Source organism: Trichomycterus rosablanca, chromosome 5 (assembly GCF_030014385.1).
Source record: "Trichomycterus rosablanca isolate fTriRos1 chromosome 5, fTriRos1.hap1, whole genome shotgun sequence".
Classification (NCBI taxonomy): Eukaryota; Metazoa; Chordata; class Actinopteri; order Siluriformes; family Trichomycteridae; genus Trichomycterus; species Trichomycterus rosablanca.
In genome coordinates, this window is record NC_085992.1 from 22,654,046 (window position 1) to 22,672,289 (window position 18,244).

At 41.8% G+C, this 18,244-nt stretch overlaps 1 protein-coding gene across 1 annotated transcript in view; it reads right to left on the reverse strand.

The window, feature by feature from the left end:
- Positions 1–18,244, reverse strand: part of wdr11 (WD repeat domain 11) — a 158,162-nt gene that overhangs the window by 92,911 nt on the left and 47,007 nt on the right. The window contains exons 7-8 of the mRNA XM_062994980.1: positions 18,079–18,181; positions 15,567–15,774 (exon numbers count right to left, since the gene is read on the reverse strand). Of these exons, the coding sequence (XP_062851050.1) occupies positions 15,567–15,774; positions 18,079–18,181 (311 nt within the window). The remainder of the gene's footprint in view (positions 1–15,566; positions 15,775–18,078; positions 18,182–18,244) is intronic.

Genomic DNA, 18,244 nt, shown 5'->3' on the forward strand with positions numbered 1-18,244 from the left:
GTTGATCCTTTGTCTCATATTCTTCTTTTAATGTCAAAGCCAAATGTTTCCAGTCTACAGCAAAAATAAAGGGATTGGCCTCACTGTTCCAATACTTTTAGAGGGGAGTGTATAACATGTCCTTTTTATAATAAAACATGAAAAACAAATTGAACAATGTTCCATTTTCAAAAAGTTTTAAGGTCATTCCCAGACATGACCCATCTACGATCCTCAGTGTTGCCCATTCCTTTGTGCTTCTTCAAAAAATCTTGAAGAGCACATCTTGAAACCCAGTCTGCTTATAATTCTTTGCCTGGGAGAGACCTTGCTGATGCAGTATAACTACCTTGTGTCTTGTGACCTGTGACATAAAACTGACTTCCACAACCTCATCTTTGTAGTAGAGTTTGGCTGTTCCTCACCCAGTTGTAAGCCTCCTACACAGCTGCTTCTGTTTCAGTTAATGACTGTGTTTCAGCCTACATATGAAAATGATCATTATCACCGGTTTGGTGTAATTGGTTAATCTTACACCTGACTATAATCCCACAATATCTTGTGACTTTGTGGAAGTGTACCTAGAAGAATTGATGGGTAAGGGTGGTCTTAGGGCTGGACGATATGGCTAAAATTTATATCACGATATAACTCCTAATTTCGGTCGATACGATATAATTCCGATATAGATATGATTAATACAAATGTCAGAAAAACTGCCAGGAACACCAACATTGAAAGGCTGTACCTGCAAACCTCTGAAAAATTTATTTGCAGTCTATGAAATCTCACCCTTTACAACTACATAATATTTTTGAAATAATAATAATAATAATAATACAAATAAATTAGCTTTCACCTTTTACTTGTATTCAGCATTTGTATACAGACAAAAACACGACATCATTCTCAAATAAACATAAGCTTTGACAGTATATAATATAATATATTAACATATGTCTTAACCAGAGGTGTAAAAATGCTAAAATATTGTACTCAAGTAAAAGTACTATTACTTTAATGAATTTTACTAAGTACGAGTTACTAATCTAAAAATCTACTCAAGTAAAAAGTAACTCATTTAAAATGTACTCAGAGTAAACGTTACTTCGTTACTTTATTAACAGCAAGGGGGGGTCTCTTCTGTGTAATGCAAACAGGAGAAGTGGATATAAATCTCACAACAGTTGTTTTTAATTCAAATATAATAGAAGAAACATGTTGATACAACATTTAAAACATTTAGGGGTGTGTAATGTGTCATCTTAGTCCCATAAAACTTTTTTAAACTGTATAACCACTAGTGATGTGTCGTAGAATGATTCGAATCTATTGAACGGCCCTTTAAACTGAAACAAAGGAATCGATTCGCGCTTCTGTATATATACGGCTCTTTAAAAGGAACCGAGACAAAAGATCCGACTCCCTGTCGCAGAATTCACTGCAGCAGTTTCCCAGACGCGATTTCTTTAGCGTTTATTTTTTTACTCAGTAACGGATCTTATTTAAAATGTAGCGAATTACAATTCTTAATACAAAACATACTTAAGTAAAAGTAAAATTACAGGCTGTGAAATCTCTTTTAAAAAGTATAAGTAAATGTAATTCGATACTTTCCACCTCTGGTCTTAACTAACTTTAATCCAAAACATGGACTGATTATTATTTGTATGTAAACATTTTCGAACAAAAGTGCTCAACCAGGATAAAGAATATAAAAAGTGCTTAAGAGTTGCTGCAGAATTTGCTGCAGCAGATGTTGTGCTTAAAGAATACAGAAAAAAAGTCTAGTCTTTCCTCTCATCAACTATTTCTACTGCTTCTTTTTTAACTGCGGATGCTCGTTCACTCACAGCTGTTGAACTCATTTTGCCGCTAATATCCACCGTGTTGTAGGTAGCGGAGTGTAATCAGAGCGGTAACGCTGAGCACTGGCTTCGTGCCTGTGGCGTACGTCATCACGCACTGACGTATGCATATCGATAGAATTTGTTTAAATATCATATCACCGTTATTAAAACATTTTCTATCGCGATATATATCGATATCGAATTATTGTCCAGCACTAGGTGGTCTTAAGAAATATTGATTTTATTTAGATTTTTCTTCTGTTCATTCACTTTTTCAGTTTTGTAAGCTGAAGTTAAAAGTGTACATACACTTCTTATAGACATGTATCCACGATTTTCCTGAACTTTGACCTTTCCCGTGATTCGTAGCTGAAGCCGGTTTTTGACTTCCGGTTACAGTGTTTACGTTCTGAACGACAGAAGTAGTGGTCATTCGTAACTTTTTTTTTTTAACAAACATGGCCAAAAACGCTATGTGGTTGAATAGTAAGTGTAGAGCAACTGTTTATGTATGCATTTTGTTAGACGAGTGCACTTTTGAAGTGTGTACCCTTATTCCCTCCTCTCGGTGTGTTGTTGGAACGCACTCTGCTCACTCGCATGTTCTGCGTCTCTGCAAGCTGATGCTCCGAACAATAAAGCAGTTTTGTTTGAGTTAAAACTGAGTCCTTTCTTAATTCCTAGCACTTGACAGTAAGGATGTTTTAAGAAGCTGTGGTGACCGTGTTCTGACAGTGTCCCACCCTTCCACGCTTACAGAGTGGGTAGATGACATGAGGTTAGCTATGTTGATGATAATGAACCATTTCGTCTTCTGAAGCTGTATACGGTGAGGAGCTACAGAAGTATAAAAGCACAGAGGCTTACATGCATGGGAATTGCTGAAGGTAAACATCAGGCGTGGGTAATGCTGAGGGAAAGTGGAGTAGTGGAGACGGTGGGTTGCTCGTGCATTGCAGGGTTATGGTATGGATGAGCCGAGGAACATTCTAACTGCTGTGAAACACTGGAAATAATAAACGATGTATAACGACTAATTTGTTGATTTTTTTTTTTTTTTTTTTACTTCTACAACAGTGTATAACTGTACTTGGTTCATGAGGGGATGTAAAGCAGGAAAGGGGAGCTGAAGGGACAGAATAAAATGCGTTTCGTTGTTTAATTTACTAAAACAATAAACTGGGAACAACAAACGGTATTTACACCCGTTCAGGATTCACTTGGACTGTCTGGGTGTCCGGATTTGATTGTTATTTGTCCTATTTCTATACAAAGTGAAACTGCATTATACGATATTATAAATTTTTTATTATTATTTAATTAATAAATATTATTATATTATTAACATAATTAATATGATTATTATTATATTATTATGGACTGTAACGCGTAAGGCGCAGGGCACGGACAGTGTTTACAAATCCGCTGGTGTTCAAAGCACGAACCTTCCAATAACAGCTTCAATTTCTTTCAGTTGTTGTGGCACCCGAGAGCGGCACACGTCGAGCCCGAGCGCATATTTGAACCATGCAACTACCAAAAGTAGTTTAATAATGTTGGAGTTAGTACTACAGCAAATCTAATGCAACCGGAAACGAAAAACCGGCAAACGGAAATAGGGAGGTGTCATGGCAGCCCCCATTGTGTTGCCAGGAAAATCGTGGATACATACACAGATTAGCCATAACATTAAAACCCCCTCCTTGTTTCTACACTCACTGTCCATTTTATCAGCTCCACTTACCATATAGTAGCACTTTGTAGTTCTACAATTACTGACTGTATTTCATCTGTTTCTCTACATACTGTTTTAGCTTGCTTTCACCCTGTTCTTCAATGGTCAGGTCCACCACAGGACCACTACAGAACAGGTATTATTTGGGTGGTGGGTCATTCTCAGCACTGCAGTGACACTGACATGGTGGTGGTGTGTTAATGTGTGTTGTGCTGGTATGAGTGGATAAGACACGCTAAGCAGCGCTGATGGACTTTATAAACACCTCACTGTCACTGCTGGATTGAGAATAGTCCACCAACCTAAAATATCCAGCCAAAAGCGCCCCGTGGTCAGCGTTCTGTGACCACTAATGAAGGTCTAGAAGATGACCAACTCAAACAGCAGGAATAAATGAACCAACTAGGTAGGAGCGTCTAATAGAGTGGACAGTGAGTGGACAAGGTATTTAAAAACTCAAGCAGCGCTGCTGTGCCTGATCCACTCATACAAGCACAACACACACTAACACACCACCACCATGTCATTGTCACTGCAGTGCTGAGAATGATCCACCATTTAAATATTACCTGCTCTGTAGTGGTCTTGTGGGGGTCCTGACCATTGAAAAACAGGGTGAAAGCAGGCTAAAAACGTATGCAGAGAAACAGATGGACTACAGTCAGTAACTGTAAAACTACAAAGTGTTTCTATTTGGTAAGTGGAGCTGATAAAATGGTCAGTGAGTGTAGAAACAAGGAGGTGGTTTTAATGTTAAGGCTGATCAGTGTATGTATACATATGGTCAAAATTATATACAGTGGGGGAAATAAGTATTTGATCCCCTGCTGATTTTGTAAGTTTACCCCCTTACAAAGACTTGAACAGTCTATAATTTTTATGGAAGGTTTATTTTAACAGAGAGAGACAAAATTCTCCCGTGTAATTCTGGGCTGACCTCACCTTTCTCAGAATCATTCTTACCCCACCAGGTGAGATCTTGCATGGAGCTCCAGAGCGAGGGTGATTGACTGTGATCTTGTATTTCTTCCATTTTCGAATTATCGCACCAACAGTGGTCTCTTTCTCACCAAGCTTCTTGCTTCCAGCCTTGTGCAGGTCTACAATCTTGTCCCTGACGTCCTTTGATAGCTCTTTGGTCTTGCCCATGGTGGTCGAGAGATTTGAACGGAAGAAACTGATTCTGTGACAGGAGTCTTTTATAAAGGGACAGGACTAATTTGTGTGCCTCATGGGCACATAATCGGTCTGTGGGGGTCAGAATTCTTGCTGGTTGGTAGGGGATCAAATACTTATTTCCCTTAATTAAATACAAATTAATTTATAACTTTTATTTAATTTTTTTTTCTGGATTTTTTGTTGATATTCTGTCTCTCTGTTAAAATAAACCTTCCATAAAAATTATAGACTGTTCAAGTCTTTGTAAGGGGGTAAACTTACTAAATCAGCAGGGGATCAAATACTTATTTCCCCCACTGTATATATATATACAGTGTATCACAAAAGTGAGTACACCCCTCACATTTCTGCAAATATTTCATTATATCTTTTCATGGGACAACACTATAGACATGAAACTTGGATATAACTTAGAGTAGTCAGTGTACAGCTTGTATAGCAGTGTAGATTTACTGTCTTCTGAAAATAACTCAACACACAGCCATTAATGTCTAAATAGCTGGCAACATAAGTGAGTACACCCCACAGTGAACATGTCCAAATTGTGCCCAAATGTGTCGTTGTCCCTCCCTGGTGTCATGTGTCAAGGTCCCAGGTGTAAATGGGGAGCAGGGCTGTTAAATTTGGTGTTTTGGGTACAATTCTCTCATACTGGCCACTGGATATTCAACATGGCACCTCATGGCAAAGAACTCTCTGAGGATGTGAGAAATAGAATTGTTGCTCTCCACAAAGATGGCCTGGGCTATAAGAAGATTGCTAACACCCTGAAACTGAGCTACAGCATGGTGGCCAAGGTCATACAGCGGTTTTCCAGGACAGGTTCCACTCGGAACAGGCTTCGCCAAGGTCGAACAAGGAAGTTGAGTCCACGCGTCATATCCAGAGGTTGGCTTTAAAAAATAGACACATGAGTGCTGCCAGCATTGCTGCAGAGGTTGAAGACGTGGGAGGTCAGCCTGTCAGTGCTCAGACCATACACCGCACACTGCATCAACTCGGTCTGCATGGTCGTCATCCCAGAAGGAAGCTGACGCACAAGAAAGCCCGCAAACAGTTTGCTGAAGACAAGCAGTCCAAGAACATGGATTACTGGAATGCCCTGTGGTCTGACGAGACCAAGATAAACTTGTTTGGCTCAGATGGTGTCCAGCATGTGTGAGAAGTACCAAGACAGCTGTATCTTGCCTACAGTCAAGCATGGTGGTGGTAGCATCATGGTCTTGGGCTGCATGAGTGTTGCTGGCACTGGGGAGCTGCAGTTCATTGAGGGAAACATGAATTCCAACATGTACTGTGACATTCTGAAACAGAGCATGATCCCCTCCCTTCGAAAACTGGGCCTCATGGCAGTTTTCCAACAGGATAACGACCCCAAACACAACCTCCAAGATGACAACTGCCTTGCTGAGGAAGCTGAAGGTAAAGGTGATGGACTAAACCCAATTGAGCACCTGTGGCGCATCCTCAAGTGGAAGGTGGAGGAGTTCAAGGTGTCTAACATCCACCAGCTCCGTGATGTCATCATGGAGGAGTGGAAGAGGATTCCAGTAGCAACCTGTGCAGCTCTGGTGAATTCCATGCCCAGGAGGGTTAAGGCAGTGCTGGATAATAATGGTGGTCACACAAAATATTGACACTTTGGGCACAATTTGGACATGTTCACTGTGGGGTGTACTCACTTATGTTGCCAGCTATTTAGACATTAATGGCTGTGTGTTGAGTTATTTTCAGAAGACAGTAAATCTACACTGCTATACAAGCTGTACACTGACTACTCTAAGTTATATCCAAGTTTCATGTCTATAGTGTTGTCCCATGAAAAGATATAATGAAATATTTGCAGAAATGTGAGGAGTGTACTCACTTTTGTGATACACTGTATATATGTATATATGTATATATATATATATATATATATATATATATATATATACAGTATATAAGGCACACATGACCCCATCCACATCAACAGGATAGCTGTTGAACGTGTCTCCAGCTTTAAGTTCCTGGGGACCCACATATCGGGGGACCTGTCCAGGACCCAAGGACGGATTAAGGATAGTCTGGGCCCCTGGGCAAAGAGTTGCCCAGGGCCCCCCCCGCCTCCAAAAACATAAATAAATTAATACATTAAACAACCTGTCAATAACTAACCCTAACACAAGAATCTATTTTATATAAGTTTCTTTCTACTCTTCTTTCTTGCAAAGTCATCCACTAATTCATCAAAATTAAGCTGTCTGACCAAATCTGATTTAATGGCCAGAAGTGACAGTGAGTTCAGGCGGTTTTGGCGCATCCTAATCCTGAGTTCATTCTTAATACGAGCTAGTTTGGAGAATGAACGCTCCCCTTCACAATTTGTGATAGGCACAGTCAAAAAAAGTCTAAGTGCTATGTAGACATTTGGAAAGGTTGACTGTAAATTAAAATTTATCATGGTTTTGAGCATTTTACTAGGACATTTTTCTTTTTCTGTTATGAATGATTAGTATTGTATCAATTCATCTGCCAGGCTCATGTTCAGATCTGAAGGATATGCTGCAGCGAGTGAGTTAGCCTTTAAAGTGAGCTCACTGTTGGACATATTGTCAGGCATGAAAAGAACATCAAATAGCTCAGTTAAGTGTGTGTATGCATTCAAACTGCTTGAAATTGCTTGTCTTAAATTTAAATAATTGCAAAATTGCTAAATTAATTTGTGTCTCTGCGCTTAAGAGAAATTGAACATAATCATTTTGAAACAATACAAATTCAGAAACATTAAGTAAGGGCCTGAATCGCATATTTGCAACAAAACGTCTGTTATGAAATATGGTAGCTTGCCTGGCAATTTGTAGGTCCCTAGAAAGTCAAGGAGCCATGGTAAACGACTTCTATGGAAGTCAAGGGCCCCATAGTAGGGGCCCTCGTGATCAAGGGCCCTCTAATGGTATGCCCTGCTCTTCTCTAGGGCCCCCTGGTAGGGGCTCTCATAACCAGGGCCCTCAAAAAATATGCCCCCCTCTTTCCTAGGACCCCTAATAGCCAGAAGTCGAAGTCAGAGCAGTGCCACAACGCCTCATCCATTTTCATAAGGGGCCCAAAAGCATGGCTAGGGCCCAAAAGCATGGCTAGGGGCCCCAAAAGCATGGCAAGGGCCCCCAAGAGGCCCTGGGGTCAAAGTCCCTAATAGTCAGAGGATACTTAAAATGGAGGGCCCTCGGAAATAAAAATATATTGTATCATAAATGTTGATAGGCATCGCAAAATGTTTTGGGCCGGGGCCCCCTGACCTCAAGGGCCCCTGGGCACTGGCCCCACTGGCCCGGTCAGTAATCCAGCCATGCCAGGACCACCAACACCTCCAGCCTGGCCAAAAAGGCACACCAGCACCTCTTCTTCCTGAGGACACTTAAGAAACACCACCTATCTTCGACCATCCTGGTAAACTTTTACCGCTGTGCGATTGAAAGTATCCTGATCAGCTGTATCACAGTCTGGTATGGAAACTGCACTGTTGTGAACCGCAAGGCACTGCAGCGAATGGTAAAAACGGCCCAGTGCATCACAGGGACTCCACTTCCACCCATTGAGGACGTCCAGAGGAAACGCTGTCTGCGTCGAGCTTGCAGCATTCTTAAGGACTCCTCCCACCCTGCACACAGACTGTTTGCCCTCTTGCCCTCCGGCAGGCGCTTCAGGAGCCTCCGGACCAAGACCAGCAGATTGAGGAACAGCTTTTTCCCCAGAGCTGTCTCCTTACTGAACTCCGTCCCCCGTTAACCCCCCACATCTCTCCTCCTAATTAAAGGTTGCACTACAATCCTTTTTCTGCATAGCATAATATCTCATTTGTACATACCTCATACCACATTTGTACATATCTCATTTGTTCATACCATGGTAAAATATGTTTAAAATTTCCACCTATACTGTATACATCGGTCGATTATGTTCGTAGCACCTTAATCTGTATATTATGTCTAATCGCACTCCCATCTGTATATTATTTTTATAGTACATTCAATAATATATTCACCTGTATATCTTGTCCATACCACTGCCCGTATCCTGTAAACAATATATATCGTAGATACTGTACATCCTGCACTGCTTATTGCACTTCAGGTTAGATGCTAAACTGCATTTCATTGCCTTGTACTTGTGTAAAATGGAGCCACAAATTTATGTAGTATGGCCAGTGTTCAGCAACTAACATCTAACATCCTGCATGTTTGTGTATTGATTCTGTTCTGTTCTGTTTTGCTGTAGAGCTGTATATACAGTAGATTAAACTATAATGAGTCTAGAACATCACTGAACCTCACAGCTGTTCATGAATGAGGCAGTTTGATCTGTCCACAATAATAATAACAGTTATCTACACATGTGTATATATATATATATATATATACAGGGGTTGGACAAAATAACTGAAACACCTGGTTTTAGACCACAATCATTTATTAGTATGGTGTAGGGCCTCCTTTTGCGGCCAATACAGCGTCAATTCGTCTTGGAAATGACATATACAAGTCCTGCACAGTGGTCAGAGGGATTTTAAGCCATTCTTCTTGCAGGATAGTGGCCAGGTCACTACGTGATGCTGGTGGAGGAAAACGTTTCCTGACTCGCTTCTCCAAAACACCCCAAAGTGGCTCAATAATATTTAGATCTGGTGACTGTGCAGGCCATGGGAGATGTTCAACTTCACTTTCATGTTCATCAAACCAATCTTTCACCAGTCTTGCTGTGTGTATTGGTGCATTGTCATCCTGATACACGGCACCGCCATTGGATGCACATGGTCCTCCAGAATGGTTCGGTAGTCCTTGGCAGTGACGCGCCCATCTAGCACAAGTATTGGGCCAAGGGAATGCCATGATATGGCAGCCCAAACCATCACTGATCCACCCCCATGCTTCACTCTGGGCATGCAACAGTCTGGGTGGTACGCTTCTTTGGGGCTTCTCCACACCGTAACTCTCCCGGATGTGGGGAAAACAGTAAAGGTGGACTCATCAGAGAACAATACATGTTTCACATTGTCCACAGCCCAAGATTTGCGCTCCTTGCACCATTGAAACCGACGTTTGGCATTGGCACGAGTGACCAAAGGTTTGGCTATAGCAGCCCGGCCGTGTATATTGACCCTGTGGAGCTCCCGACGGACAGTTCTGGTGGAAACAGGAGAGTCGAGGTGCACATTTAATTCTGCCGTGATTTGGGCAGCCGTGGTTTTATGTTTTTTGGATACAATCCGGGTTAGCACCCGAACATCCCTTTCAGACAGCTTCCTCTTGCGTCCACAGTTAATCCTGTTGGATGTGGTTTGTCCTTCTTGGTGGTATGCTGACATTACCCTGGATACCGTGGCTCTTGATACATCACAAAGACTTGCTGTCTTGGTCACAGATGCGCCAGCAAGACGTGCACCAACAATTTGTCCTCTTTTGAACTCTGGTATGTCACCCATAATGTTGTGTGCATTGCAATATTTTGAGCAAAACTGTGCTCTTACCCTGCTAATTGAACCTTCACACTCTGCTCTTACTGGTGCAATGTGCAATTAATGAAGATTGGCCACCAGACTGGTCCAATTTAGCCATGAAACCTCCCACACTAAAATGACAGGTGTTTCAGTTATTTTGTCCAACCCCTGTATATATACAGTGGGGCCAAAAAGTATTTAGTCAGCCACTGATTGTGCAAGTTCTCCTACTTAGAAAGATGAGAGAGGTCTGTAATTTTCATCATAGGTACACTTCAACTATGAGAGACAAAATGAGAAAATAGAATCCAGGAAATCACAGAATTTTTTTGTAAATTATGGTGGAAAATAAGTATTTGGTCAATAACAAAAGTTCAACTCAATACTTTGTAACATAACCTTTGTTGGCAATGACAGAGGTCAAACGTTTCCTGTAAGTCTTCACCAGGTTTGCACACACTGTAGCTGGTATTTTGGCCCATTCCTCCATGCAGATCTCCTCTAGAGCAGTGATGTTTTGGGGCTGTCGCTGGGCAACACAAACTCCACAAATTTTCTATGGGGTTGAGGTCTGGAGACTGGCTAGGCCACTCCAGGACCTTGAAATGCTTTTTACGGAGCCACTCCTTCGTTGCCCGAGCGGTGTGTTTGGGATCATTGTCATGCTGGAGGACCCAGCCACATTCCATCTTCAATGCTCTCACTGATGGAAGGAGGTTTTGGCTTAAAATCTCACGATACATGGCCCCGTTCATTCTTCTCTTAACACGGATCAGTCGTCCTGTCCCCTTTGCAGAAAAACAGCCCCAAAGCATGATGTTTCCACCCCCATGCTTCACAGTAGGTATGGTGTTCTTGGGATGCAACTCAGCATTCTTCTTCCTCCAAACACGACGAGTTGAGTTTTTACTCAAAATGTTCCATTTTGGTTTTATCTGACCACATGATATTCTCCCAATCCTCTTCTGGATCATCCATATGCTCTCTGGCAAACTTCAGACAGGCCTGGACATGTACTGGCTTAAACAGGGGGACACGCCTGGCACTGCAGGATTTGAGTCCCTCTCGGCGTAGTGTGTTACTGATGGTAGCCTTTGTACTTTGGTCCCAGCTCTCTGCAGGTCATTCATCAGGTCCCTCCGTGTAGTTCTGGGATTTTTACTCACCGTTCTCATGATCATTTTGACCCCACGGGATAAGATCTTGACCCCAAGGGAGAATATCAATGGTCTTGTATGTCTTCCATTTTCTTACAATTGCTCCCACAGTTGATTTATTCACACCAACCTGCTTGCCTATTGTAGATTCACTCTTCCCAGCCTGGTGCAGATCTACAATTTTCTTCCTGGTGTCCTTCAACAGCTCTTTGGTCTTGGCCATGGCTGAGTTTGCAGTCTGACTGTTTGAGGCTGTGGACAGGTGTCTTTTATACAGATAACGAGGTCAAACAGGTGCCATTAATACAGGTAACGAGTGGAGGACAGAAGAGCTTCTTAAAGAAGAAGTTACAGGTCTGTGAGAGCCAGAAATATTGCTTGTTTGTTATTGACCAAATACTTATTTTCCACCATAATTTACAAATAAATTCTTTAAAAATCCTACAATGTGATTTCCTGGATTTTTTTTCTCATTTTGTCTCTCGTAGTTGAAGTGTACCTATGATGAAAATTACAGACCTCTCTCAACTTTCTAAGTAGGAGAACCTGCACAATCAGTGGCTGACTAAATACTTTTTGACCCCACTGTATATATATATATATATATATATATATATATATATACAGTGTATCACAAAAGTGAGTACACCCCTCACATTTCTGCAAATATTTCATTATATCTTTTCATGGGACAACACTATAGACATGAAACTTGGATATAACTTAGAGTAGTCAGTGTACAGCTTGTATAGCAGTGTAGATTTACTGTCTTCTGAAAATAACTCAACACACAGCCATTAATGTCTAAATAGCTGGCAACATAAGTGAGTACACCCCACAGTGAACATGTCCAAATTGTGCCCAAATGTGTCGTTGTCCCTCCCTGGTGTCATGTGTCAAGGTCCCAGGTGTAAATGGGGAGCAGGGCTGTTAAATTTGGTGTTTTGGGTACAATTCTCTCATACTGGCCACTGGATATTCAACATGGCACCTCATGGCAAAGAACTCTCTGAGGATGTGAGAAATAGAATTGTTGCTCTCCACAAAGATGGCCTGGGCTATAAGAAGATTGCTAACACCCTGAAACTGAGCTACAGCATGGTGGCCAAGGTCATACAGCGGTTTTCCAGGACAGGTTCCACTCGGAACAGGCTTCGCCAGGGTCGACCAAAGAAGTTGAGTCCACGTGTTCGGCGTCATATCCAGAGGTTGGCTTTAAAAAATAGACACATGAGTGCTGCCAGCATTGCTGCAGAGGTTGAAGACGTGGGAGGTCAGCCTGTCAGTGCTCAGACCATACGCCGCACACTGCATCAACTCGGTCTGCATGGTCGTCATCCCAGAAGGAAGCTGACGCACAAGAAAGCCCGCAAACAGTTTGCTGAAGACAAGCAGTCCAAGAACATGGATTACTGGAATGCCCTGTGGTCTGACGAGACCAAGATAAACTTGTTTGGCTCAGATGGTGTCCAGCATGTGTGGCGGCGCCCTGGTGAGAAGTACCAAGACAACTGTATCTTGCCTACAGTCAAGCATGGTGGTGGTAGCATCATGGTCTTGGGCTGCATGAGTGTTGCTGGCACTGAGGAGCTGCAGTTCATTGAGGGAAACATGAATTCCAACATGTACTGTGACATTCTGAGACAGAGCATGATCCCCTCCCTTCGAAAACTGGGCCTCATGGCAGTTTTCCAACAGGATAACGACCCCAAACACAACCTCCAAGATGACAACTGCCTTGCTGAGGAAGCTGAAGGTAAAGGTGATGGACTAAACCCAATTGAGCACCTGTGGCGCATCCTCAAGTGGAAGGTGGAGGAGTTCAAGGTGTCTAACATCCACCAGCTCCGTGATGTCATCATGGAGGAGTGGAAGAGGATTCCAGTAGCAACCTGTGCAGCTCTGGTGAATTCCATGCCCAGGAGGGTTAAGGCAGTGCTGGATAATAATGGTGGTCACACAAAATATTGACACTTTGGGCACAATTTGGACATGTTCACTGTGGGGTGTACTCACTTATGTTGCCAGCCATTTAGACATGAATGGCTGTGTGTTGAGTTATTTTCAGAAGACAGTAAATCTACACTGCTATACAAGCTGTACACTGACTACTCTAAGTTATATCCAAGTTTCATGTCTATAGTGTTGTCCCATGAAAAGATATAATGAAATATTTGCAGAAATGTGAGGAGTGTACTCACTTTTGTGATACACTGTATATATACAATAATTTATCCCCTTTTTCTCCCTTTAATCACATCCAATTGCGTCATGCTTCCTCTCCACCAATGCCGCTCTGATTGAGGAGAACGAAGCTAACCCACGCCCCCTCTGACACGTTGGCAGCATGCCGTATGCATCTTATCACCTACACTTTGACGAGTGCAGTGCCGCTCAGCATTGTGTGCGGAGAGACACACCCTGAGGGCACTCTTTTCTCATCTCTGTGCAGGCGCCATCAGTTAGCCAGCAGAGGTCGTAATTGCACCAGTCATGGGAGAGAGACCCCATCCGGCTTAGTACCGCCAATATCTGAACAACAGTCCAATCGTTGTTCATGTGGCCGCTCAGCTTTAGACGGCAGGCAGAGCTGAGATTCGATATGATATATTCGAGATCCCAGCTCTGGTTCCAGCGTGTGTTTTTACCGCTGCGCCACCTGAGCGGCTGATCTACACATTTTTAATTGGAACACTAAGACGTATAAGTAGCCAAGTGTAGTTATACAAATTTTCGTAATTCCAGCAACCGATAAAAGTACAATAAATTCTTATTTAGTGTTTGTAAACTGTCTGGTCTAAAATTAAGTGACTGCCTTAGTGAAAGTGTAAAGACTCCAATTCCATTTGTAAAATGCAAGAGATAAAAAGGTAGACAGAGGAATGTTCACCACTGTGTTCGATTGGTTGAGAACTAATAAAACGAACTGTTTTTCGAGTGGAATTTGAACATGGAACAATCCATGGTGGCAGTCGTCTGATTTTTCTTCTTCATGAACATTTGCAATATAAGACAAATCCAGACTGCAGGCAGGTCAGTCAAACATGCATACTCTGTGTCCACAAAGCAACACAGTTGTAGTGCACGCAGAACGAGGCTTGGCATTGTCTTGCTGAAATAACCATGGACTTCCCATAAAAGTCACCTTGTTTGTTTGTTTGTTTATTGGGATTTTAACGTCATGTTTTACACTTTGGTTACATTCATGACAAGAACGGTAGTTACTCTTTACACAAGGTTTATCAGTTCACAAGGTTATATCGAACACAGTCATGGACAATTTTGTATCTCCAATTCACCTCACTTGCATGTCTTTGGACTGTGGGAGGAAACCGGAGCACCCGGAGTAAACCCACGCAGACACAGGAAGAACATGAAAACTCCACACAGAAAGGACCAGGACTGCCCCACCTGGGGATCAAACCCAGGACCTTCTTGCTGTGAGGAGACAGTGCTACTCACTTAGCCACCGTGCCGCCCTATGTCCCCTTGAGGGCAGCATGTCTCTGTAAAATCCCTATATACATCTCTACATTACTTGTATCTTCACACATATGCAAGTCACACATGCCATAGATACTAATGCAGCCCTACACAGTTACAGCTGTTAGATTTTGCACCTTTTGAAAACATAACTTCTGTTTTTGACTATATTTGACTAATTTGACTATAGCACACTTTTACACTGGACTATCTTAGAAGATTTTGGAGACGTAGATTTTGGTGGACTGTGCTCATTTAGGGGACTGTGTACTCTTAAGTCCATATCGCTATACTTATTACAGAAACAGTTTCTCATGCAGTGCTGTCTGACGGCTCATATAGGTCACACACTTAACAGTGGTTTCCAAGCCCTCCTTTTATATTCAGTCATGATACAATCACCTGTTTCCAGTTAACCTGCTCATTAAGGAATGTCTCTTACAAATGAAAAGAATATTCTGTTAGGTTTTAATTCATTTGTTTACTTATTTTCTTAACTTTTTGGAGTATGCGGGATCAGATTAAAACCTTGTTTGTTCAGCCAAAACATAAAAAGTTAAATAAAGGTTTGATTAAATTAACAAATCACAGATTGTTGTTTATATTGCATTTTACAAACTGTCCCAACTCTTCTGGAAATAAGGATTGTATAATAACATACTGTGTTGCTGTGTAATCACACTCATTTCCATGTTTTGAAAGTGTACCTGAGATTTGTTGGTGCCTTGCCAGCCTGAGCTTTGAGCTCCCACAGCATGATGCGTCCGTCACTCACCAACAGAGCTGCTCTATTCTCATTAACAGGGCAGATCACTACACGGTACGGCCGCACTGTTTTAGTTACACGGATGGCGTCACATTGAGAGCGCAGATCATATGCCAGCTCCTGCACGGTCTGCTCTGCTTCTGATGCTGCTGATGCTGCTGCAGAGAGAGTTTTACATTTAGGTATGAAGTGATACAAATTCACTAAAATGCAATTTAAAAAATCTGCAGATTGCACCAATGTCTAGTTATTTAAAGGGAACATCAGTGATTTAAATTCAGCCTTAACTTAATAACAAACAGCTAATTAGATATTGGAGAATGGACCAGGAGACTAAGAGCAATGTGGCTTACAAATAGACAGGGGAGCACATTACTTGAGCAGAAACACTGCACAGGATCGGCAGGAAACACTGAGAACACTGAATGACTAAGAGTAAACAAAATAACGCCCACCACAGGAACCGGACAGGGAAACTCAAGACAACTAGTACCAGCAAAACAACCAAAAACTATTACTCCACCCACAGACAAAAGTTGAGACTGATGGTCATGACAGTTACAGAACCAGAATGTTGATTCATGTTGATTCAATGATGAGATCATTACCCCAGGTGTAGTCAGCAATTTAATGAGGTGCAGGCAATGCTTTAAAGTGTAGCTCAGGGGAAAATACATGGCAGATGTGGGTGTTACAGTAATATGTACTCTTTTTAAGCTTTTGTTAAATTCTGTTAAAATGTGCACATTCAAAGCACACTCAGATACGCCCAGCAATCAAACAGTATAAACTCCATTATGTTGGCAAAAATCATGACTTATCACAGACTTACATTTAAAATAAACAGCATCATGTTACTAGTTGCTATACATTATTTCCAAGTCATATTACTGTGCTGTTTGTGTTTGCTTTCTATCTTTTGTATTTTGCAACCAGCTAATTCATGTCAAAAGCCAGTGAACAAGTTCAATGAGTCAAATCCATGTACCAACTCCACCAGACAGCTACGGGTCATCTCGGACCCCAGACAACAGTGCAACCAACTTTTTAAACTGAAATTTAAAGTACCAGAGCAGATTCATAAATGATCAACCAGCTCTAGCAATGAGAAGATAATTTAAAGTAGAGAACAAACACGTGTTAATCAAGCACCGTGCTCGACTGGACTGCAGGCTTTGTAAACTCACAGCTCAAGCTTAAGCCTACTGAGCCCTGATTAAAATGACCCAAACAAAAACCAAACCAGTTCTAAAATGATAAATACACTGAAGTACATTGGTAAAGCTGTTAAAAACAAACAGCTGTTAATCGGTAAATATTAATACACGCTATAAGTAATGTATTATATTCTAATGCATATATTTCTAATTCATTTTAGGTATCTTTAATAATCTGTTACATTTGCATACTATATCAAGCCCCTATTTCTACTACACCGATTAGCCATAACATTAAAACCAGTTCCTGGTTTCTACACTGTCCATTTTATCAGCTCCACTTACCATATAGAAGCACTCTGTAGTTCTACAATTACTGACTGTACTCCATCTGTTTCTCTACATACCGTTTTAGCCTGCTTTCACCCTGTTCTTCAATGGTCAGGACCCCCACAGGCCCACCACAGAGCAGGTATTATTTAGGTGGTGGATCATTCTCAGCACTGCAGTGACAATGACATGGTGGTGGTGTGTTAGTGTGTGTTGTGCTGGTATGAGTGGATCAGACACAGCAGCGCTGCTGGAGTTTTTAAATACCATGTCCACTCACTGTCCACTCTATTAGACACTCCTACCTAGTTGGTCCAGCTTGTAGATGTAAAGTCAGAGACAATCGCTCATCTATTGCTGCTGTTTGAGTTGGTCATCTTCTAGACCTTCATCAGTGGTCACAGGACGCTGCCCCACAAGGCACTGTTGGCTGGATATTTTAGGTTGGCGGACTATTCTCAGTCCAGCAGTGACAGTGAGGTGTTTAAAAACTCCATCAGCATGTCTGTGTCTTATACACTCATACCAGCACAACACACACTAACACACCACCACCATGTCAGTGTCACTGCAGTGTCACCTACTCTGTAATGGTCCTGGGAGAGTCCTGACCATTGAAGAACAGCATGAAAGGGGGCTTAAAAAGTATGTAGAGAGACAGATGGACTACAGTCAGTAATTGTAGAACTACAAAGTGATTCTATATGGTAAGTGGAGCTGATAAAATGGACAGTGAGTGTAGAAACAAGGAGGTGGTTTTAATGTTATGGCTGATCAGTGTATAGCACATCACTAGGGAAGTTTTTGTTTATTATAAAACATAAAAACCCAACTCAGTACTGCTTTTCTTATTGAATGTTTTGCCGCTTGGGTGTATTAGTGTGGCCTGACAGTTTGATTAATCTTGTGGACTCACACAGCTCTGAGATGAATGAATGGCTGAAGGAGTGAGAAGTAAATGCTTGCCTGGTTCCTCTGCTGTGGGTGCAGTAGAGCGACACACACGCAGAGTGATGCAGCCGTTTTCATGAAGGCAGTACAAAGCATCCCTCTGTGCACATGGAATCACCTGTAAAAAGGAAAAGTACAAAGTTTTCTAATTCAATCAAACTGCTAAATAATGATAAAAAAA